This window comes from Lepisosteus oculatus, chromosome 5 (genome assembly GCF_040954835.1).
Source record: "Lepisosteus oculatus isolate fLepOcu1 chromosome 5, fLepOcu1.hap2, whole genome shotgun sequence".
NCBI classification, from domain to species: Eukaryota; Metazoa; Chordata; class Actinopteri; order Semionotiformes; family Lepisosteidae; genus Lepisosteus; species Lepisosteus oculatus.
The window spans coordinates 11691363-11717392 of NC_090700.1; the positions used below are offsets into that span (position 1 = coordinate 11691363).

The 26030-nt window shown below is 36.3% G+C and overlaps 1 protein-coding gene across 4 annotated transcripts in view; it reads right to left on the minus strand.

The window, feature by feature from the left end:
* Positions 1-26030, minus strand: part of slc36a4 (solute carrier family 36 member 4) — a 200829-nt gene that overhangs the window by 133519 nt on the left and 41280 nt on the right. For 3 of the 4 annotated variants that reach the window (XM_069190100.1, XM_015341615.2, XM_006628120.3), the window contains 4 exons: positions 21987-22223; positions 19295-19393; positions 9138-9307; positions 738-907 (listed from right to left, as the gene is read on the minus strand). In XM_069190100.1, coding sequence (XP_069046201.1) covers positions 738-907; positions 9138-9307; positions 19295-19393; positions 21987-22223 — 676 coding nt within the window. The remainder of the gene's footprint in view (positions 1-737; positions 908-9137; positions 9308-19294; positions 19394-21986; positions 22224-26030) is intronic. The other variant, XM_069190099.1, reaches the window with a different exon arrangement.

The following is a 26030-nucleotide window of genomic DNA, read 5'->3' on the forward strand; positions in this document are numbered from 1 at the left end:
CACATAGATTTGCTTTCCAAGGAAGAACTAGTGAAACGTTTTTAAACAAAAACACATCTTGCATATTATTACATGTGCTTTCATTTATCAAGGAGGAATTTTATTTCTAATTGCGATGAAAAGAAAAGGAAGTAAATACAAATAATACAAACAGCTGGAATTACCCTGATGTTATATATTGTTATTATGACCCTTTAACAAAACATTTTGCTGGGCATAAGGAGCTTTTATTCAATCAAACTGGTTGGAATCTTTAAAAAACAATTCAAGCAATGTGAAAAAATGCAACTACAGGATTTAAAATCAGAAGCCGTGAGCGGCTAGAACTAGTGTTATACCGTAAAACAGTAAAACAAGATTTTTTACTATTACCTGATTAGTTTTATATAAAAAGTCATTGTGTAGGGTTCTCCCAAAAAGTATTAAAAGTAATTTGTCTTCTTCATCATTTCCGAATAGCAAATAAATTGTAAAATTCTCTCTCTGAGTTTTATGCCAGGCACTGCACTAACAATCCGAAGGACAAATATGAAATATCTCAATAACATTCAGAACCATGAGGGACCAAAGAATAATATTTAATCACTTTTCAAATGGAAACACTGAAGGAAGTGTTTCTGTTAGAATAACCTAAACACAGCACCATGAAAAAAGAAACAGAGGGTAGAGCCATAAAGAAAATGGTGTCTTCTTTCAGTACAGCAGCACAGGATTAAAGTGTTTTAACATTTACTCACAGGTCAGACAGACAAGTAGAGCTCGTACTGCAAACTCGCATGGCCCTCTCCACTTCTCTCTCACCTGCGACCTGAACGCAGGGAGGATTATCTCCGCCGGTACAAAAAATTGGATTGAGTAGGTCACAAAAACCCCAAAGGAGTAGAGAACTTTCACCAACTGGTTGGTCCTACAATGGGAAAAAAAAATAATATGAGACTTGTGTACCCATTTCAAAAGCCTGCTTATACTTGGTTTTCATATTAACTTTTAGCTGCCTCAATGCATACTTTATTCAATTAACCCCAACACCAGTTCATTTTATTCAGACCAATGCAGACTTACCGCATTTTATTTTCAACAGAACTCAAAGGACAAACAAAAACTACTGCTGAATGTGTGTCTTCATTAGAAATTTTCTTTCAAATCTGTTCCAGGCGTAGGCAGCTCCAGTCCTTGCACTTGTTTCTGGTTTAATTCCAAACTTAATTGCCTAAAAATACTGTAAGTTAAATCAACTGTACTTTCCAGGAGTTTAAATCATAGTTGCCTCTAAAACCTATGGGAAAATGTTACACATGAAGTGAAGTTGCCTGCTTTAAGATTCTGATTCTGTGTCACACAACCTCTTGTGGATCAGTAATATGCTAATAGTGTACAGTTCAAGAGCTTTAGATTTAAGTGCAAAAGACTCCCACTCAATAAATATCAAAAAGGGAGTTGTAAATATAACATCATCATTGTACAATCCAACAATGAAACAGACAAAAGTGGTCAATTTAATTAATACTGTAAAAATACACAACAAAAATAAAGAGCTCTCGGTGGGCCTGTCCAGCATTAAGATAACAGAGTTAATTTACATATGCATATCTTTAACTCAGTGCAAGCAGCCGGCTGATTTGTATGGGTGGTACAATTTGGTTTCAGGGATCATTTTGGTTATTATAGTTGGATGTCATCATGCAGCACTTTTGTTGCAGTTCTAAACCAGTCAAGACAATTCATGCTTTTGTCAAAAACAGTTCCCAGCCATTTCAAAACCTACTGCTTAGACATTTCTGCCATAACATGAAGATTTATAACCAGTTCCTGAAAATAAACTGAATTGTCACAGGGCTCCCTAGGTAAGAAAGACAATTAAAATCTAAACAAATCAAAGTCATAAAAATAACAAAGAGATACAGAAATGCCATAAAAAATTAACATTTAACAAATTTCCCTTATGGCACACTATCTAGTCAAAAAAACGGATTTATGATGAAATAATCTGTCTTATTAAATTTGTGGTTGATATTAATATTTTTTAGGTAAAATATGAATCACAAATTAAGACTAATATAGCATTTTCTACTCTCAGTTTCTGAAGAATTTCACATTTGTCATATCCACTGGGTTTTTGCAAGTTCATTACCATTACAAAATTATAACTATATTATAGACGATTCAGTTATTGTTCTGTGGAACTGCTGTATAAGCCTTCAGCTTAATAAAAGAATAACTCTCCACAGAAAAGTACAAATATGATCTGACTTCAAAATGCTGTTGTTTATCTCTTTAATAGCTTGAAATGTTTTCATCTCTACTAAATAAGTGTTGGTTTTGAATATTTATTCTTCTAGTATTTAAAGCATTTTGGATGTTTTTGAGCTTCCAACATTTGAGAAAGAGAACACTGCACACTGCACTTGCAAAGAGCTTGAAGAATTCAACCAAATACTGTAATTACAGGGCTAGAACATACATAGGCTACACGTGGAGAGGTTAAAATAGATACATCTCTTGAACAAAGAACATTTGGCCATTCAAACCTTTCCTGAATGCAAATGAGAATGTCATATTGTCAACACAAAATATCACTTTGACTTCCAGACACTAGACCAAGGGACAAAAGGACTTTACAAAAAGAGCTGAACAAGACCAAATCATGATGAAGTTTAAACCAACAAGATGAGAAAGACTGGTTGAATATTACTATTTTTCTTTCCATTAGCAAAGCTATTTCCGACCATCATTTATTCAAATGTCTTACCATCAGATGTATGTTTTCACCATGTCAAAAATGCCACAGAGCATAGGCTGTATTAAACTGGGATCCACTGTGTCCAGTACAATGTGAGAGTAAAAAATGACTGATGTTAAGAGATGGACCTGCTGCTATTGCCGATTTAGATGAAAGCCATAAAACACAAACTATCCATCCATTTTGTCATCGCTTAATCCAATTTAGGGTTCTGGGGGAGTCAGAGGCAACCTCAGCAAGCAGGGTGCCAGGCGGGATACACCCTGGACATGTCACCAGTCCATTGCAGGGCACACAGAGGCACACTAACACCCTGGCCACTTTTCCAAGTAAGCAGTTAACCTACTATACCAGAATGTTTTTGGACTGTGGGAGGAAACCAGAACACTGAGAGGAAGCCCATGAGAACAGGAAGAACATACAAACTCCGTGCAGACAAATCCCCTAGGTCTGGAATTGAATCCAGGGCCTCCCACAACAAACTATCAAAATGCAATTAAAATGCAGCACTAGCTAGTTTATTATGAAAGCCTGACATGGAAAACTGTTTTCCATAAACTCTGCTTTACAGCTACATAGTCAGCATTAACGGTAGATCATCATCCAATTATGGTTTACTGCCATCTTCCAAAACTATAAAAGGAATCTATTGAAAAGGATTAATAGAGGTTATGAAAAACAGCTACCAATAACTGGCATCTGCAAAAGCATTAGTAGTAACAAGACATAATGTTATCTTTACTGCATTTCACGAAAAGAAAACCAATTCAAACATAATGGTTCACACAATCAAATCTGTACTAACACCAAGGGGGAAAAGATGGAGCTGCAAAAAAGTGCCACAAGATAATCTACACTTTGTCACTTCATTTCACCATTGATTGATTTAAACTGCAAGGTACTATAGAGTATGTCCCAGTTTTACAAAGGTGAAGTTAGATAAGTGCAGAAAACAAGCTCATCTTCTATAATCAGAATTTCAGCTTTCAGAACTAATAAATATGAAAGAATTTGTGCTTATGAAGTTAGTCGACCTATTTAGATGTCACCATAAAAACTGTGAACTGTGGAACAGTGAAATCCACTGAATACTCAAATAATAAGCATGGGAAACATGTATTACTGCCCTCTTGAACACTTCCATACATGCGTCCAGCACATCATACACAAGCTTAAATGAAATGCCTTCTAGTGTGTTCTGCCATTGTCCATGGGAATCTGTCCTATAGTCCGTTATGGATGTGGACTCATCTGGCAGTTTTCATGATACAGTTGTTTGCTAAGATCTTAAGAAACTTTATAAGCTTTCATTTATATACACCAACCAATACAAACAGACTGGATACAGCCAATATGGTTATATCATGTGAGAGGGCATTTCATTCAGACTGATGTATTATTCTTTCTTCTATTCATTTTATCCCAAATGCAAAAGTCTTTTACTTTGTTCAGTATCTGTGTCATGATGGCAACCAGTTATTTTTGCACAGCAGCTTTGATACATAGACTATATTTCTCTTTTCCATTTCACCAAGCAAACAAATATTTGCACCCTTAAGCTGTACTGAAGAGTTGATTTATTGTGCTCCATTTATAAACCTGGAATACAGAATGGCTGTATTTTGTCACAAAGGCCTTGAAATGGCAACAACTTAGGTTTTAAAATCATCCACTAACCTGAGGGCAGATGAAATATACAACTTTTTTATTTGTGACACGTACTTTTGTGTCTGGAATACATACATGTACATCACAATAACTTGTAGTCTTCATTTGTAAGAAAATATATTCCTAGTAAATGCACTTTTAACATTGGCAGCTAGGGAGAGAAAAGTTTCCTCTAAGAAAGCTAAACTTTACACTGTGGACCAAGTAGGGAGTTGCATCATTGTGCAGGCAGCAAAGGAGCAAGCTGAGGTTAATTTTATACTGAAAATCAGAAAAAAAGAAAAGACATGTTTCAGCTGTTGAGCTTCCTTCAGGTGTGAGAGAGAGAGAAAATGTGCAGGAATATAAAGCAAAGTAGAACAAAAGACGAGCTTTCATTCCTCAGATTTCTATTTGTTAGAATCCGTTTTCTCACCTGCTGTGCCCATTCTCATACACTTTCCTTTTGCTCTCCTTTGTTACATTTCCTAGAACTTCTCTCTCACATCTAAAGAAGGCTACAAGGCCAAAATATTTTTTTTCTTTCCATCTGCTTCTCAGCATGGAACTAATCTCTACTTGCTCTGCTACGTCTGTTAGACTTTACCAAAGAGGCCTGTTTTCCATTTACTGAACATGACTATCTGCCATAAAATTAGGGATGTACAGTAACAAAACTTCTGCCAAGTGATACTTAGATTCATTCACATTAATCTGGTAAAAAATAGTTACACATAATCCTTGATCTTTTTGTTGAAAAATGGAAGCACAAACTGGTTTACTGCAGGAGTATCTATTGTGTAGTTATTAGGTGAAATGGTCATTAGTTTTCTGTATCACCTGAAAAAGTTACTTAAAATGTCTTAAAATATAACCTAAAATACAGTGCAATGCAAATTATAAGGCTACAATTAACTCAGAGAAATACAGCAGGTAAAGTCTAACATTTTTGAATAATAAGCAACTCTCAAAATAAATGTTACATAACAAAGACAACTAAATGACTCAATTTACATGAGAAAAATCATTTCTCAAATACAAGTAATAGCAGGCGCACAATACATCATTAAGCACTATTCTACTTTCTGAGTATTTTAAGTCTGAGTTTTAATCAGACTTTCAAGGACAACCATAGAGATACAAATGAAGACATGACATTTATTAAATGTGAAAGCCTAAACATTGGTAATGAAATCTGCAAAGCTACGAATCTCCGGTCACCTGCAAATTTCATGCAAGACACCCCTCTAATCATATTATTGCTAAATGATTGATTCACTTTGTCCTACAGCTTTATCAATTAAACATTCTCCTAGTTCTCAAGCTGACAAAATCCCTCTATAATCGAACTTTCTGCAAGGAAGAGGTTGAACATAGGTATAGGAAAGGACAATAAATAATCCCCAAAACCAAAAGTGTCTGTTCTCTGTCAGAGCTCAAGTACATATACTCTCCGGAGCCTGAACCACTGTCTTCCCGTTCATTCACAATCACTTATCTCACTTAGTCACATGAGGATCTCAGGAGGACGAGATGTCACAATGCTGCAGTTCTTTGCTTTTGCTTCTTTTTCACTTTGACATTTTACTTTTTTTCATGTCACTCCACTGTAAACCAAAGAGATCTGTAAATTGAAATAACCCCTAAGACATGAAAAGCAGTGTGATTAATTTTAATTTGTAACAGGTTACACACTATCCAGACCTGAAAAAAGTCCCACCTAAGTACTGTACTTCTTTACCCAGAGCAACCTTTTCTTTTTGTCCATATCTCCTTGTTGATCTTATGAATCTCCTTTATACAACCTCTACCCTCAATTCTCCATCTCCATCAAGGAGCTATGTGGTTTGTTCTTGACATTTCAATAACACCTCTGCTGCCTCGAAGGCATGGTTAAAGATGTGCATCCTAACAATGGAGAGCTCCATCGTGGCATCTGTGAATGAATATATTTATATATTTTGCCAGGTCAACATTTTTAGGTGCAAACAATACTGTGATAGTTTAAGACACAAAATATAAAAATAATAATTGGTGGTTAGAAGTTTTCTTGAATACAGACATTTAATGTATGCAGCAAAAAAATTCACCTACACAATTATCTTACCATTCCTATTTTTCTTTCCTGTAGGTTAAAGTCCTTAGGGCCTTAGGACTATCATGATTGACAGTGTCATACTACACATTATGTACTGTACATGATGATTTTAAGTTGCTTTTCCTCACTGATGTACTTAATTTCATTTATATCAATGCTTTGATAGTTAAATTCAATTAACTTGTTTTGAAAATTGCATTAAGCAAATTACTCACCACAACAGGTGAGAAGTACAAATGATTTACTAAATTCTATGTGCTAATTGCTTTAAAAAAGTTTAAAACGGCATAAACAGTGTGCTGAAAGATGAATAAAGTGTGAAACTTTTGTTCGGTGTTCGGTGTGACCAATGACATTAATTTCGAGTCTTTCACACGCATTTTTGCTGTCTTTCTTGTATCATTTGAAGTGTCATCAAACAAGTGAACAAGAAAGCAAAAGTATAAAGCTGATGGAGTCTTCAGGGGTCATTCCCTCATAAATTTAGGGGCACTGTCTCACGTTTTAATTGAACTCATTACCTAAGGTGTTCCATATTGAAAATCCAACTGCAAAATCATTTCTATGAGTATGATTATCTCAAAGTTATAGAAGGTCACAGTTTTAGGTTTTAAGTGGATCAACTGACATTCAAAGTACTAAATCTTTAAAATCCACTCGAGCTACAGACGTGACTTTTGTGTAATTTTGTAGCAAATTGCTTGGCCATTTATGTCATAAAATTCAAATTCTTAAGACATGAGCAAGGCTATTGTAATCAGAAACTTTGAGATCTTTGATAAAAAAGTTAATTAGCATCCCAAATTACTCTAGTTTTTAAATGACATTTTGGTATTGAAAGTGGTCGTGGAACAACCGATCTAGAAAACTCATCATCATTCATCTATCTAAACACTCAGACTCAGCACTCACTGGCTACATTTACAACAAACATCAATTACATTCCACATGCAAGATGGGTCTAAGATATTTGCCACAAGATAATTATTTATATCTTAATATATGTTTATTACTTTACAGAGCAAGAAAAACCAAATGGAACGAACATAAACAGAAAGAAACTGCTATTGTCTAGACGTTTAGACTACTATTATTGTCTGGACAAAACAGAAAACCCCAAAAACGTAAGAATACTAAAAAGTCACATACTGTACGACACCTCCAGTAAAAAGTTCTCATATGACAAAGTTTTTTTCTTTCTTAATGTTAACAACAACCTCATAAACAATGATTTCTAATCCACGTTAATGAACAGAAGAGAGTACAAAAAAAATAAGAAAAAGATTGACAGCATTTTTTAAAGCTTTATGGTAGCCACTGAAGCATTTTTTCTATACATCACTTACAATATTATTTAGAAAAGACCAGATATAATTCCCCTGTCACTTTGCAGTAGAAAGCACTGTGATATACTGGTCAATCACTTTTGTGATGCTCTCATTTGTAAAACACAGACCTCTGATCCTTGTCTTGTTACTCAGAATATCCACTGCCTAGTTAACCTAATTTTTCCATAAAGTTTTGAGCCCCTGGTGGAGGGAATGGCAAATCAGAAATAACAACGTAAACATGTCATCTATAAGCAATAACGGCACTTCACTGCTTTGAAGTGATTTTAGTTTAGTTTTGAAAGCAAGTCTGATGTTTAACTCAGAGCTAAGGTTAGTTAATAAGCTATTTGTTGTTTGCATGTACATAAAGTACTGTGTAAGCCTGTATATCAATTTTAGGACATACAAGTGGGAATTCATTCATATATGAACTAAAAAGAAGTGGCCCTAAAATTGATCTGTGAGGAACCCCATTATGACAGTCAACAAAAGAAGAATCCATATTAGCAATCCTAGTATACTCCTTTCTACCAGTTAAAAACTCAAAATCACCTTATTGAATTTGTAGAAAATGTAAGTATTGGAAGTTTAGAAAGGAGGATATCATGATCAACTGCATCAAATGCTTTTCTTATGTCTAAAAAATGGCCCCAACTACAAACCCCTTTAACACATTTGGACTTGATTTGTTAAGTGAAGTAACAATTTGCTGTCTCAAAGCAAACTGAGAGAGCAGTTAAACTACGTCAGATGGATCTCCTGTCTTCAAAACAGGTGTTAAAACAGCATATTTCCACTTATTTGGACATGTTCACTAGATTGTATAATTTGTGTGCCTAATACATATCTGTTCTTCTTAAGAAATGTAAAATCACAATCAAATATTACTTCAGCTTTTTGTTTTCTCCATTCCTGGAGTAAGTAAATCTGGATGCTGCACGGTTACTGAGCACCACCTGATTTAATGTACAAAAGACAATGCAAACACAAAATCAAAACGTAACAGATCCACACAAAGTCTTTAGCTGCGCACAGCATGTTCAAATTTCCATAATGTCAGATGATTGAAAAACATTCATCTGGAGAAGATTGTTCTCCAGATCCCAGTGGGAAGAGTAGTCTCTCACTACACCTGTGACCTTACTATCCTAAATATTAAACTTGGTTTATATGATCACTGCCTACAACACTTTACTCAAAGGTTTATCAGAACAACCCTTTAAAAGAAAGCGTGGTCACAGAATCCATGGGGATAAATAAACAAAAACAGTTCTATTGAACTTGATATAAATACATGTTCCCGACATTGTACAGCACTTACCATGCATTGTGAGGTAAGTTGAGTGTTATACTTCCTTTAATATCATCACCAAAATGGAGGTATCCAAACGTGGCTAGGGATATGTAGAGAAATGTAACAATTCCCATCCCTATGTTCAGTGCCTGTGGGAAGTGCTTGGTGTCTTTCATTTTGTTCTCCAATGGAAGCACCTGAAAAAAAGTTTTTTTTTAAAAAGTAAGTGAATGCAACAAACAGAAGGCAGAAACTCCAGACTACACTAAAAACGTACATATAAAGAATTACATAATGGGTGTTGGTTTGTCCCTGTAGTTTGCAAATGATTGACTCTTAACTCCATTAGAACTAGAGCTTCTAGCTTAATTTCTCATGCAATGATATGCTAACCATAAAAACTCTGACACTGCTGAAGGAATGATATAATTAGAAAATATTGTGATGCTCAGAGTTCATTAATATATAATGGTTTAGATTTATGACTATTGCAACCCTTCTAATGATTATGATATTTAAGGCTGTGATTACATTTTTTCTTTATTGCACTACAGTATATACTACAAAATGCAGATGTGCCATCCACTGAATGCAAATGCCCTCTGATTCAAGAACTATATAATGAGGCAGTAGCGTATGAATCCAAATTCAAAGCTAGACCTTCTAAATGAACACCTGCTGTACAGTATATTGGTCCTCCTGGGGTTTGCTAGGTAACATACGGTATACAGTAACATACAACATGGTAACACACTGCATGAATAACCCACACAGTTTTATTAACAAAAAACAGCAGATGTTTTTGAAGGATTTAAGAATTTATTTTGGTGCCCATGTACACAAACAGTATTCAGGACACCTAGCAAGGTAAAACATAACAAACAAAAAAGAGAAAGAAAAAATCTAAATAATAATTGAACAGAAATAAAGATAGAGATAAAAAAACATGAAAAAGAGAAAAGGCAAACACTAATTAAAAGCCTGACTTAACAGATTTAGTGTAGTCCTATTTTGCCTTTTTGGAAATAATATCTATCAATTCAATAGTGAATTTAGGTATAAATTGTTTCAATAAACTTTGAAAATATGTAAAGGAGAAGCAGTTCTGAAAACCTCTTTTCATTTCTCTACATTCACTAGATACAAGTCCTTCTGTTATTGTTTTAATTAGCAAGACTAGACTAACAGTACAATTGGCTGCTTCACCATTTGCCAGAAAACATTGCCTGTAGGTTGCATCATCTGTCAAGTTCGCTGCATGCTAACAGACGTTTTAAAAGCTTTATTTAAATGTACTTCTTCTTTTCTGAGCAACTTTGTTACCATCTCTCATTACAACCACAGTGAATGAAAAGTCTGTGGAAATGGAAAATCACAACACTTTACCAATTGTTTTCTACTCAATGGCATATAAGGATATCTAGAAAAATAAGTACACAATGGGCATTTTGTTAGTTTTTCGGTTTGGTCAAACAACTGCATTGTGAAAAGTTTGAATTAAGGAGTAATGGGAGTTGGCACTGACAAAATCAACCCAGTTTTCATCTTCAGAATCAATGGTGAAACACGAAGCAGAAAGAAAAAGAAAGTAAAACTAATTGAAGTACATTTAAAAGTCATCCTAGAATAAATTAGCTGTTGGCAGCCAAACAAACTAGATGGGCCAAATGGTTGCTTCTTGCTTGTTACTTTTCTTATCTTCTTGTTTACAAAAGCAGTGTACCCACCTATCACTGCCCACATAACTTGCAGTTAGAAGGCCAGGGCTCTTAACACAACTGCACTCTGCCTCCCAGTGTCCTACACATTGTGAAGCCTTCTGCAGGCTCACACCTGAAGACTTCACAGCCGAAACATTGTGTTTTCTCTCTTCTCTTTTCAGCATGGAATAAACCTATTACTTGTTCCTTTTCATTGTGTATTACCACAGTGGAAATGTACTGTAGCACCAAATTCAACCTAGTTCAACTGATGCACTGATCTTGTTTTCAATAAAGAATTTATAGCGCCTGGGGCATCATGGATAGATTTCTTAAAAAGTGCTAGAACTGTGGCCAGAATGTGTTGTCTAGAAATTATATCAAGATGTTTTTAAAACTTTTGAGGAAGCTGTCTGAATGCAATTCAGGGAAGCTACAATGCAGGCTGGAAATTCTTAGGTTATCAGAAAAAGCTTGATAGTGCTCAGGGGTGGAAGTCAAGACAATTGAGACAACATCCCAACTGCATTAAGGACAGAAATGCATATATCTGCGCCTGTTTAAAATGAAAAAAATGCACTTTTGATTAGAAAAGGAAATAACTTTTCCCATAACGGTTTATTAACCTGATTGGAGACTTTGGGATGCACAAGCTATTCATTATTCATTAGTATAGCATTTTTGTTGTTGTTCTAAAACCTAGAAGGAAAGAAAGGCCATTTGTTTGATTTCCCAACAGGATAAGCATGTACCAAGACATGGATTGGCCTGTTTAGGAGAAACTGAAGAGACTCCTCAGGGAGGCAATTCCAATGAACACTGCACACAGACCACTAAAGTATCAACGGTTAGGTCTGAATGTTGCTGTCTGAGCTGGCAAACCAAACTGATAATCCTAATTTATCAACAAGCTACATAAACTAAGTAGATATAATTAGTTCCCAGTGGACAACAGCCTTAAATCTAATTTTGTTGTTACCTTTATCAATCTTGGGTCTTTGTATTCTCTGTAAACAAAATTTTCATTTGAACATATTTAAACAAGGTAGCTCTTGCATGTATATTCACAAAGACACTCCTTCAGAAGAGTCCCTGCAGCTCTTTCTAAGAGGCAGCTACTTAAGGTAGCTACTTTCTTCTTTTAGCTGTTCTGAACACAAAACAAATGCTTGCAAAGCACACAGGCAAAATCAGGTCCACGTGCACCAGGTGAAAATAAAAAGTTAAAGAAATCCCACAGTGCATCAATATCTATACAAATTTACACAGATGGAAAAAAACAGCAGCACTAAAAATAAGATGGTAAGACAAGGTTTGCAGGTTACCAGTCATTAAGAACTATCATACCTGCATTATTGTAATTCCAACCAATACCTCATTCAATTAGATAAACTATAATGATTTCCAAATATTTTCAATAGAAGACAAAAATTCTTGAGGTAAGAAGTGTGCTTTATAATGTTAATTTAAAAATAAAATCCAAGTGATCTGATGTCTCCCAAACTCAAAACAAATGCTGAATAATATATTCAGATGATCAAAAACAACATGCAAATACTTCAAGAAATAAGTATTAAATTACAGGGATAAAAACACTAGTTGCATAGCAACGTGGTTTAGGATTTACGGACTGCAAGGCTCTTTTAAAGATTGTAGAAATCTGAAGTTCTGCCCTGTGTAATGTAATGAAAAGGCCTCTATGACTGTTTCTTGACCAGACGTGGTAACCAGCATTAAAGATGTGGACGCCTGCCAGCACCAATTACAGGCTTATGACGATAATCCTCACTTATAATACTGGAATCAGTTATTGATGTAATTAGTCTTATCTGTAGCTATTTCCAAATCCTTAGTCACTGAGTAATCAGAGTTCCCTAAAAAACACAAGGACCAGGAACAGGAATGTCCATCTTATATACATGAACTTGAAGCTCAGAAAACAAAGTGGTTCAAGGTAAAGCTTTCCATTCCTAACTTAATTACGAGATCCACTTAAAATCTTTTTTTTAAGATGAACGAAACAGCTGTTTATTCCTGAACTGAACATTCCTCTATTTCTCACATTTCAACATTATATACCTGGGCCCCAGGTATATAATTTCTAGTAGAAAAATAATCTACTAGACACAGAAGCCTGGCAGTGAAGTACAGTTAAAAAGGAGACACTGCAGATGTAATGAATGGCCTAGGAAAGGGTGAAACTTAACTGAAATCTGGTGAACCTAAACTCCAATACATGTAGTTTGTGCAGAATGCTGAGACAGGAATCTTATGGATCAAAGGGGAAAAGACATAACCATTCTAATTTAAAAGAAAGCTTAAAGGAGGAGAGTCTGATGAGGAATCGAAAAAAGCTCAGTAAGGAGACTAAAAATAAACTTGTGTTTAACTGAACAACTGACCTGTTGTGATCCTTATACAGTAGGTGTTGCAGATTTACCTGGGATTTGACAACCACAGAAATACCCTTTGAACGTGTAATTGTGTCAGTCAAAATAAATGTGTGCTCTACGCTAGTAGAGTCTTTACTTTGTATTGATTTGCCCCATTTAAAAAACGCATCTACATATATGAACATTCAGCACAAACTAAGACAATGAACAAATATGTTCAACTTAATAAGGAACTGTTATGGCCATTTCTCAACATGATAAAAAACATGCTTCATGCTTCGGCTTACGAGAAATCCACAACACCAAAATTGATGCTCCAGCCAGTCTGAAATCATTAAAAGGACATAAAAAAATGAAACATTAATTACTCAGGACGTAAGCTTCTACATTACATTTTACTTTAAATTACTAATAATATCTTACATATGCGTAGCTCTTTTCACCCCCAAAAATCCTAAAGTGCTGTATGTATAAAATTGAACTGCTTCATCCACCACTGAACAGCCATTCTGCGTCAGCAGTCCCACTACATGACAGGTCAAGTGAACAAGCATGAAAGTATTTCACCAATTAAAATAAGGGGGAGATTTTAGGGTGTCCAGATTATATAAACAATAAAACACCCCTTAAAATCCCTTCTTCATTTAAGTGGAACCCATTTGCAAACAATATATTCCAAAAGGTGCAAAAGATGAATCACAAGACAACAGAGCTGGAATTGAATTAAAATTCAAAAATTAAAAGCAAGCAGGAATCATCTGAAGGCATTTGATGCGAGGAATCACTTAACGCTTTTGTAAAGCAAAATTAAAAATTCTGAGAATGGAACAGATTCTGCTCTTATCACTGTCCCTGGGGCAATGAACTGATGTCAGAATTAAAGTAGTGTATAGTAAGTTCAAATGGCGTACGCTTGCTAACAGTATGACACATGCATCTAAAATTACTTTTGTGAAAGATTACAAAGGTTGAAGACGGAGAAGCACATGTGCCAACTTTATATTTTTATTTTATGTTCCCATACAATGGATGTAAATGAATTAAAAGAAATACCCAATGTCTAAAACATTTTAGATGTTTCTGCTTCTTAAATTCTGAAATGGTCATAACAATTTAATTTTTTATTTTTTCCATAATTTGTAGCTTTTTATTTGTCTTTTCACACCTTAAATTTGAATGGTGTTTCTCACAATGACCTTAAAGCTACTCGGTCAGTTATGCTATGGTTAATTAAAAGTTTGATATACTTTAAACACCCAAACTTTAAACTTTGATATACTTCAAACACCCAAAATGACAAGCAGAAAGTACTCAGCCTACAAAAAACAAAGACATCACAAGCAGTTTAGCAGTCAATCAAGATTTGGAAGAGAACAAAGGAACCCATTAGAGGAACTTTTCTCTCAGTAATTCTACTGGCAAACCTAATTACATACAGTACCTTGTTTCTGTAGTTCCATGAGGCATACATTTAGTACAGTACACTAGCATACAGTACATACATTCTGTTCTGCTTGAAAGAGATGAATGTACTGTATGTACAGTATGATAGTGTACTGTGGTACTAAAACATTAAGTTCTTTGTTCAATGTATGAAAATAACAATCACAACCGAGCTATTAGACGCATGCCCAGTGAACAGGACATCTGCAAGAATTTTGGTTAGCTGTGTAATATCAGCCAGCTGGAAAGTCAAAAGTACTGCCCTCCACTAGTCTTATTCATGAATACATTCACTTTAAATTATTTTTGCTCTGCATAAAAAAGATTGGGAATGGTTAACCTTCTCCTCAGATTTTAAACATTCAAAGCTAGGAAAGAATTAAAATTCCCAAGTGACCAGAATGACTGAGGAAGCATGAATGCTTTCTGTTAGTCCAGTTTTTACTCTGACCTAAAAATAACAAAAATAATTAATAAAGAATACAAAAACTATTTCATACTGCGTATTTAAAAGCAACCATCTCAACTTTTCAAATAATGCCATTTTAATTGCATATGTGTTTTTCTCCTTGAAGGAGCTTCGTTTTGACTTAGGATGAGTCAAGAACAGACTCTTTTAATCCTGACACCAGTCCAGCCTATTCAGTTCACAGTACCTGGAGTTACACTTTACTGACGGTGATCTAAACAAGTTCATCAGTCTCTCAGACAAACTTCAAGCAAGCCATTCACGGCCTCCAAAACCTGTGGGACATGGAACTAAAGAGCACTGAAAAACAAAGAGCTGAGAATCTCTATGAATGATATCTGTGGAGGTCAGGATACCAAGCACTTTCAAGTCAAGCCAACATTTGCAGCTTTGAGATCAAAGTTAGGAAAGAAAATCTCATTGCTATTTGGTTCCACAATAGAGTTTGCTTCACGGTCCAAAAAAGACAACATTACTGCCATCTATCAAAAGGTTAAAAAAAAGTTATCCACAAAACTATGTACCATAATAAAGCATCTATGCTTTTTTTCTAGCCCTCCAGCCCTTTGTGCAACATGATCACAATGTGAACCTGATCAATTCTATTTAAAAATATTTTGTGACAGGGAAATCCTATTGTTCACTCCTTGCTGAGAAATAAAAATTCAAAAGTTAATATTTTAAAAGTGGGAAGAGAAAAAAACCAAAACTGTGTGCACTTATTTTTTTTATGAATTGATTTATGTACATTCCCTTCTGTTTCAAGTGTTATTATCTAGAGGCTGTCAGGAAGCGTTTATCAGGACCCTATGCAGATGGCAGAATCCGGAAGGGAGTGCAACAAACTTGAGGAAAGAGGACTAGGAACGGGGCTGGTAGACGAACAGGGGGGCATGTCGACGGTGCACTGGTGCTCGGGGGGGCGTGGACCAAGCAAAAGTCCTAAGGGAGTCCGTAGGAAAATCCAGAGTGGGAGCAAAAGTCCAGAACCACTATTCCATCCAAGACAGAGGAGACAAAAATTTAAAAACCGGAGCGGGATCCGGCGAAAGGTCAGGGAAATAAAAAGGGGTAACGAGGCCAAGTGCTCCAAGCAGATGCTGTTGGGCCTCTTCCAGACTTGGTGGTAAGCAGGCTTTCAGGTGCCCATCTTCCAGAGCTGAGCCCAGAATGGTGGGAGCGTCTGGCTTTTAAAGGGAAGGGCTGGAACAGGAGGCAGGTGCACAAAATCAAATCAAACAAGAAAGAGCCGGAGCGCCCTTAAGAGGAGGGACTTATGATCGTGAAAGAGGCAGCTTTAACTGAACAAGAAACATTCCTCTTCAAATGTTATTACAACCGTGGTTGCTTCAAAAAAGTGTCCAGTCATTGCCAAGGGAGAAGCACTTTCGGCTTAGCACATTAAAAGTCCATTTGCACTCTGTCACATCTATCTCTGTTGAGAAGGCCGGGTTGCCATGGAAGCCTAACATCAGTTTCTGATTAACACATACACCATTCCAAGTGAGGCATGATCAGGTAATGTGATGACCATGTTTGTTTTTTCAGGAGACCTAGGCTCTGACAACAAACTACCATTCCCTTTTAAGGTAGGATGCTATCATTATCAATGGGAAGCAAGCTGTCACGAACAAAAGAAGGAAGTGGGCATGTGCACAATTCACAAGATCAGAAGACCACCTAGTCATAAGGCCAGAAGGTAATAAAGGGACTGGGAAGAGGGCTGTGAGACCTGGAGTCTTAGCAAAGGCTGCCATATCTACAATGTTCAAAGTTGAAAAAATAGGAGAACATAGAAGGTGAAGGTTTCAACTCTGCAAAGGTCCTGAATGATCATGCCATTAAATAAATGACTAGATTCATTGACTGCCCTCAATGACTACAAGGCTCTGGCAAAGTGTAGTTTCAATCTATTACGACGATAATATCTGGAGATCTCACAGGCCATACTATTGGCAGCTACAATTCACACAGGGAAAAGTCTGCGTGGAAATAAAGAGCAGAGGTAAAGAGCTCAGACATGGAAGATAGAGAGTTAACAGGAAGACCAAAAAGTGGTTAAATGACATCTATAGCATAAAGACAGTCCCATCTAGGAGCATCCTCAGCTTGTCAGGATAGGAAAAGATCTAGCAACCCAAAGAAGGGGCTCATCTGCTCTTCACAAGATAACCAGCTGTGGAACATATCACGGGACCAGGTAAAAAGAAGATATTCAAATAAAAGGTTTCCAAATTTTAGTTAAAGTCACAGAAAATCCCCAGAGTTTTTCGGAAATTAGGCAGAAATGATGTCAGTCTACCACACTAGCCTTCTATGAGGTGCTGTGACAGGGTCTGATTGGACAACTTTGACATAAACTTGCATGCTCAGTGCTTGCTCAGCAGAAGGCAGTGACAAAGTATTTCCCCATTGGTAACAACCACACTGTCTGTTCTTTCTGGATTTACACATGTGAACGTGATTGGTATAATCTGTGCATGCACTCCAGACATAATATGGACAACAGGTACCATTATCTCTCAAGTAAAACAATCTGGAAGACAGATAATATACAAAACCAAATGCACTGTACATACAAGACATACAACATAAAGTCCACATTCATTGTCAAAAGACTCAAAATCATAAATTAATTTTAAGATTATAATCAGTAAGATTAAGATATTCTCAGCAGAGCTTCTGCCATTGGATGCTGGCCTCCTTAGTTCTTGACAGGGAGAAGTCGAACATAACTGCTAACTACACTATCTGCTACAATAAGAAATCAATAGATTTGAAGATTTTGTTAAAATTGTTTCAGGGCAAAGACACAGTGCAGAGACAACAAATATGTTGAATGTGAACATTGGTCTTGCTTGCAGGGAGACTATATTAACAAACCAAAAACCAACAAGGGAGAAAAAAAAAGAGCACTGCTTTTGCAGATGACAATGTTAACGTCTGTTCAGAAAAACATATTCCACGGAGAGATTTCAAAATTTGGCGGAAATACAATCAGTGTCAGTTTTATTCACTTCACAGCGAGCACTTTGCTCAATAGAGTACTTTCGAGGGAGGAAAAGAATCTGCTCAATGGTGTACAAAAAAATGAAATGTTTCGAACTGTTACTGTTCCCTATGAGTTTCCATTTTATGCACTGCAGTTGCAGAGTGCACAAAGAAAACAGAGCTGCAGCTTAAAACTTCATGCTGAGCTTGAGTTCTACATACTTCTGCAGTCATTCTCTCCTTCTCACTTCTAACTCTGTCCCACATAAAGGGATAAAGGAAATTTTGAAGACTTTATAGATTTTTTAAAAGCTTTTCAGATCACTAAGCTCCCTAGATAACAACACAAAGAGAAAAACAGAATCTAAAAAGTAATTATAGCATTAGAAGCACTTCTCTTGTTTCTGGTAAAAAAAACTGTTTGACTGTTGGTCAGTAAAAAAGGCAATACAACAATGAAATCTTTTCCTTTTTCAAAATTCCTTTTAATTTACCAAGAAACGATGCAACCTCTTATTACATTTTTCTCACACAGGAAAGAAGCAAGTGAAGGAAGAAGAAAAGAGCTCAGTATGCAATCTATTTTATTTTTTTCCTAGCCCTAACTACATTAAGACGGATTTTGAAAATATTTTCTATCTGCTCTTTATCACCTGCCGCTGGTGAGGATGCACCAAATCACACCACTGACCATGACAACAGGCTTCATTTACTCCCAAGCTGATGAATTGTTCGGCGCTTTTGAGTGAGAACTTTTGCACTTCTCAATCAATTTGTTAAGTGCCAACTCATAAATCATTCTGCCAATCAGCATGCTCTTATCTGCGCCTGTGCATTGCAAAGCAATGACACTGTTCTAAGGATTTGATGAAGCCTCATTATGCTGCCATATTGAAGCAAGGATTCCAAGATGAACACTTGAGCCTTTCTGCACTATCCCAGATGCCAAGAATGTTAGAAACCCACTCAAGTGTTGCAAATTGAATCAAATTGTGGGGTTGGTTGAAGATGTGTTGATAGTTGTGGGGGCTGGTTGAAGATATAGGAGATAATAAAGGACAGACATCTGAATCTTTATCTTCACTTTCAGATTTTAATTTTGATCAATACCTTTCGCTGACTGCAGAAAAGTGAAACTCACTAGCAGGTAATAACGATTAATAAGGTTACCAAATAAGGAAAACTTACCACTCCTATTCCTTCGAAAGCAAATATTGCTGTTCCAAAGAAAAAGGGATATTTTTTCCAACTGGATACATAAGGAAGTCTGCGAGGATCCCCAACATCCTATAAAAAGTACAAAACGAAAGTAAAAACCTATTTTTAGAGCATCTACTGTATACCCAGGATGGGCAATTTGAATCCATTCTTCTTTAAATACAGTATGCCACAGTCAGCAAATATTAAAACACATACTGAGGAAATGTATTATTGGCTGATTTTTGTTTAAATTGCTAACTTAAATGTATAGATTTAAGGGGTTCAATACAACAGTCTATATATCAGTTTCTTGAAGAAAGTGTTGTATGGTCCAAAATTTACTATTACCCTGTGAGCAACATCGGGCCATTTCTTTGTCAATTCCAGTCGTGTACAAATGAATCAATCATTGATTAAAAACTGACACCTCAATGGAGTCAAATTAAATCTGGGATATAAACAGACCTGATGTGAAATCATGAATGGCACAGCTCTTTCCCTTGTGGAAAGTGTCCATTGTTAAGCGACAGCATTCTTAATTAATCCATTCATACATAATGCTGGAGTGTGATTGATGAGTCTGCTTCAAAAGGACACTCCGAACAATGGGTCAAGAACACAGGACAGGACTTACTAGGCCTCATTTATCTTTGGGACATGAAGCATCCACTCTGAGTAAAATAATTGTATCAAATATAATCTAAAAAATGCCTTTCTTTTTACTTCATGTATAGTAATTTTCACTCAGGCATGCCAAAGTGAAACAACATACTTATAAAATATAGAATCCTTATTATTTAATGCCATCTTTGTCCACCTGTTAACTGCTTTGAGATAAAAGTTAAAAAAATTACATACTGCACATACAAAAAGCCTGGTTAAAAAATAACCGCAAGTTCCAATTGCAAATGTCACCTCAGCAATAACGATTAACTGAGAGTTCTGTACGATAATTAGCTTTAATTTCATTAAGATGCACATACTAATTGTAAACTCAAAATGACCTTGAAAGTTTTTGAAATAAAAAACTTGGCCTGTGTATAAATAAAAACTCGCATTTGAATATATTAGCAATGCTGTCTATTCGAATTCCTGTGTGCCACGTCTTTACTATGAGGCAATAATTGTTTCAGCCTTGCACAGCAAAACAGCTGTAAGTCATCATTAAATATTTAGTGAAATGGAAGTTGTATCTTTCAGATTTAATGAACTGTAGTTTACACTGCAAAGTGAGAAATCTGAGTGATGCTCACAACACATGCTTTTAAACCAATACCTTAATCCGGTCAACCGGTCATTGAAACTTGTGGGTTCTTGGCAGGAATTAAAATGAAAAGACATAAAGTGGCCAAATCTTTGTTGCTACAGCATTGTTCTAGGGACTATGATATGCCTAAATGTACACAAAGCTAGGTCACTGGAGCATTAACTGCGTATGACTCTGTGTAGATAAGAAACCAAATCACAAAGGCTAATGCTCAGATCCTTAGACTGTGTTACCACCTGTCAGATCTGACTGTACTGTAGCTTGATTTAATCAAGTTAAAGAAGCTAAGTAGGACCGTGTCTTGTCAGTACTAAGATAGAAGCTACCAGGTTTCTGCTATTGTGTGGTGTTCGTGGACCAGTAGGTGGCACTATTCCCTCATGACCAAACCAATGACCCAGTATGGTGACAAGGGAGACTGTGCTGTAGAAGCTACCGTCCATCAGGTTAGACATGAAACAGAAATCCCGACTACTTTGTCACTAAAGATCACAACGTTTCTAAGAGTAGAGGTGTTAACCCTGATGTCATAGCTAAATAATAATAATAATAATAATAATAATAATAATAATAATAATAATAATTGCTTACACTTATATAGCACTTTTCTGGACACTCCACTCAAAGCTCTTTACAGGTAATGGGGACGCCCCTCCACCACCACCAATGTGCAGCCCCACCTGGATGATGCGACGGCAGCCATAGTGCACCAGAACGCTTCCAACATATCAGCTATCAGTGGGGAGGAGAACAGAGTAATGAAGCCAATTCATAGATGGGGATTATTAGGAGGCTATGATTGGTAAAGGCCAATGGGAAATTTGGCCAGGACTCTAGGGTAACACCCCAACTCTTTTCGAGAAATGCCCTGGGATTTTTAATGACCACAGAGAATCACGACCTCGGTTTTACGTCTCATCCGAAGGACAGCGCCTGTTTACAATATAGTGTCCCCGTCACTATAGTGGGGCATTAGGACCCACATGGACCGCAGGGTGAGCGCCCCCTGCTGGCCCCACTAACACCTCTTCCAGCAGCAACCTTAGTTTTTCCCAGGAGGTCTCCATCCAGGTACTGACCAGGCTCACACCTGCTTAGCTTCAGTGGGTTGCCAGTTGTGAGTTGCAGGGTGATATGGCTGCCGGCAAATTATATTCTGGGATTGTACAATCCCTAAACTTCCCCCTTAATTTAATTGGTCAAGTATGTTCTGACTTCCCCAACCGATTCTCTGTAGGTCTACTGGCGCATTATGTGAACTGCACATCACCCAGGTAGGTGCAAGACATGAATGATAGAGGGAGTGGGTCATCTCCTATGTGTGAAGCAATTTAGGATACTTTGGAATGAAAGGTGCTACACAATATGCAAGTATTCATTATTATTACTGCCTGAAGTAAAGATAAATATTACCCTCAGAATGTATTGGAAGATGATGACCAGGCTGACTGCCATGCACAAGTTGGCCAGAAATGAGAGGATAGCCATGTTCTTCAGGTCACGGATGAACACAAGGAGGATAAAGAATGGCAGAAAGCACACCATGTAGACACGAAGGTCCAGCCCCCAGCACTCCTGTTGTGCAGGAGCAGTTTCATTGCAAAAAGATGGAGGAATCTCTGTAACGTTCTTACAGTAGCCTTCAACAACCTATAAACAGGTGACGTAGAGTGAGAAAAAACAAATAAAAGTGAATAAGAAAGAAATGAAGTTCAATAACAAATTGCAAAGACTATTTATGTTCAGAAATTATATTTACACCACTTCTTTTACACCAACACAAAATGTTACCAAATCTGTCAAAAAATACTGAAATGAAAAAAACCTTCTACAAGACCAAAGCTGTGGAGTAAAGTGTTTAAATTCTCTCTGCAATTTCTGGTTTGTTGTCTACAGGTTAAAGTAGAATACCTTTAGGCACTCCATCAGCTTCTAAATAAGAAGCACTAACACTTCTAATTTAAGTGTGTTGAAAAACAGAGTACAAGCTTAAGCAACAATGAAGCAACATTTAAGGCAAATGAATGTAATCAAACATGAAACACAGATATAAAAAACAATAGAAAATGTAAATGTAATTACAGATCAAACAATCATGATACCTTTTCAGTATGAGATTTAACAGTCAAAGTCAGATCAATACAAAGTTAGTATGACCTATTATCTCCTAGAACATTAACACAATCCTAGCAGCCTTGAAACATGGACAATATCAGCCTCTGGGAAGACTGCTGTGGTATTTTCCTCCAGACTTACTGTGTAACTGTAGCCCATTAAAGTGTTGGTGGCCAGTTGTGTTATTTTTTTGCTAATTGCATTAGATATTTGGTTCCAGAAATGTTGTTTTGAACTTTGGTCAGGAGCAAAGCACAGCCACAGCTAGATCTATTAGCAACTAACAACCTAATAAGCTTGAAGGGCTGAATGTTCTCTCTCCCTTTTTGCGGACTTTCCTGTGTTCTTAGTGACTGCTCTTATGTTCTAAGCCCTTAAGAATGTTTAGTTGAAGTTATGCCAAAGTAACCCTAAAAATGCCTGCTCTTGTACTACACTGCTAGAAAATCAGCACTTCTGAATTAATGGAAGGATCAGAAAAATTGTTGGGTTATAGACTTTGTCAATTGATTTCCAAACAGTAAGGTCACACTAAACCTCCACTCCACTTGTGTAAAAGAGTTCCATCTTGACATCATCACATTCTACTGCCCTACAAGTTGGTTTGAACCACATTATGCTCAAAATGTGTGTGGAGACATCATCTTCCAATAGGTCTGTCAAAGGCAAAATGCCACTGGACAAAACAAACTAACTGGAGAATAAAACACTACAACTACACTACTCTCTTCCTCCATCTCTGATATCCTCTGGTCCACAAAAGGCAGTGATTTAGACACTCAACTGTCAACATGTTGCCACTGAATGAGCTGACGGATCACTTTTATTGTAATAGTGGCTTAAAGTCATTCTGCTGACACGCAGGTTATTTTGCTCTGGAATTTCACATGCTATATGTGTGAAGCAGCTGTGCAGTCGTGAAAAAACAATTATGCTGGAAGATCAGATGGATGTGATGGTCCACTGTGATAACCCCCTGACTTCCAACATATTTTCCCATTTCTCTGAATTATTCCTCTGTTTGATAAAGCATTGTTCCTGCCAATGTTTCTCACAGACAGGTCATCTTCGATCATGCACATAACAACCTTGATTTGAGCATGGTCATATCTTACGCTGTTTTTACATTTATTTAAATCATGACCCTTTAAAAGGGTATTTATATGGATTCAAATAATCTAATTTAGACTATTTTAATTCAGTTCCCAAACATTTATTCTGAACATCATTGCCCATTCATTGTGTATATATTTTGCTCTGATACTGTAGCTGTCATACAGGCCTGTGTTTCTTGAAAAAATCCTGAAACTCCGGTGACTCCGAAGTGCAGCACTTATCAGAAAAAGGGATCTCGCACTAGAATTGCACAATATAAAAAATAAGTGCACACAATAAAAAGAAGCACACACTATAAAAAGGAGTGCACACTAGTGAAAGTTAACACGCTAAAAAAGGGAACACACACACTAGCCACTGGAAGAGGAGTCAGTGGGGCCAGCAGGGGGTGCTCGTCATGCGGTCTATGTGGGTCCTAATGCCCCAGTAGAGGTCCTGACCCTCTGTGGTCATACAAAAATCCCAGGGTGTTTCTTGAAAAGAGTAGGGGTCTTACCCTGGCATCCTGGCCAAATTTCCCATTGGCCTTTACCAATCATGGCCTCCTAATAATCCTAACTTATGAATCGGCTTCATCACTCTGTTCTCCTCCTTAATGCTAGCTGATGTGTGGTGAGCACACTGGTGCATCATCCAGGTGGGGGCTACACATTGGTGATGGTGAAAGAGGAGTTCCCATTACCTGTAAAGTTCTTTGAGTGGAGTGTCCAGAAGAGCCTTATACAAGTGTAAGAAATTATTATTATTAACTAGGAAAAGACCATGTACACTATAAAAAAGGAGTGCATACTATAAAAAATAGTAAACACAAACTAGAAGCAGGAGCACTCAATAACAATTATGGTGTGCACTCCCTCTTCTAGTGTGCTCTTCTGTTTACAGTGTCTGTTCCTTTTCTTAGTGTTTGCTGCACTTTGGCGCCACCATATGAAACACCATCGATTGCTTCTTTAAATAACAAAATTATCTAAATGACTAACATCTTATCACATTTAATGCATTTAAGCCACAGAAATAATAAAAACATAAACACATAACATTTATCGATGCACAATTGTGCCATATACAGTCTATACGATGTATAGTATACTAAATACTGTATATACTGTTAGAAAAGAACTAAATACTTTCAACTACCTCAAGATGCCTCCAAACCTCTGCTTGAAATTTTTACAAAATGTATCAATCTCAACATTTGTTCAGTAAGTTAAGTAATGCTGAAAATACAGTGCAATGTATTAGAATACCTTCCTTTAGCAAGGATGGAAAAAAGACATGGTTTTGTACTTAACCTCAAGGAACATCGTGAGATTAAACACCAGTCTCCTGTAGGCAAGCTATAATTTGAGCTAGAGAATGTTTAGACAATTTAAATGGTTTTAATTGATTATTTTGCTTTGCCTTTGTTTATTCTAATCAAAACATCAAATAAATGAACAAACACAACGATATCTGGTTTACAGTATTTAAACTCCGGAGCTCCATCAGATTTCTGTTTTTGTTTATTTTCATAACAGATTTTAATAGGATCTTTTAAAGTGTGTAAACACTATTAAACAATCAAGGACTTCGCATTTAATAGACATACTGAACAAAATACTCAATCATGGCACAGTCATTCATTAAAATGCTAAATTATCTGCATATTTCCAGCACATTTTAAATCAGACAAATGACCCTGAAATTGTCTTTCACTATAATCCAAGAATTTATAAGCACAGAAAAAACAGCATTAATACACAATGTTGGAGTATATCTAAACTTGCAAAAAAGAAAAAAGAAACCATGTTTTAGTAAGGTGCTTTCACTACATTCTGAAAGCAGATTAAAGCTTCCAGTCAGTGACACAGATATTGTCTAATCCAGAAGCAATAGCTCCCTCTTGAGAAACCTCCAGAGAATTAAACCTGAACAGTTAAGAAGGCTGTGATATAAGGGAACGGAAAATTCAAAATACTAATTCAGAGGGTTTTTTTCCAATAACCGTGTACTATAATTAAAAGGGATTAATTGTTAAAGATTATTATACAATATATAATATACAATATATATTATACAATATATAATATTAATTTAAAAGCGGGGACTGCTAGTTAAAACAAAGTAACAGTTGTGATTCTCAAATATTTTACAATGATAAGTAATGATATCAAGCAATTCTAAGCAAGATTCTAAGCAATCGAAAATAATTGAACCAGAATCACTAGTTAACTGCCTTTTATTAAC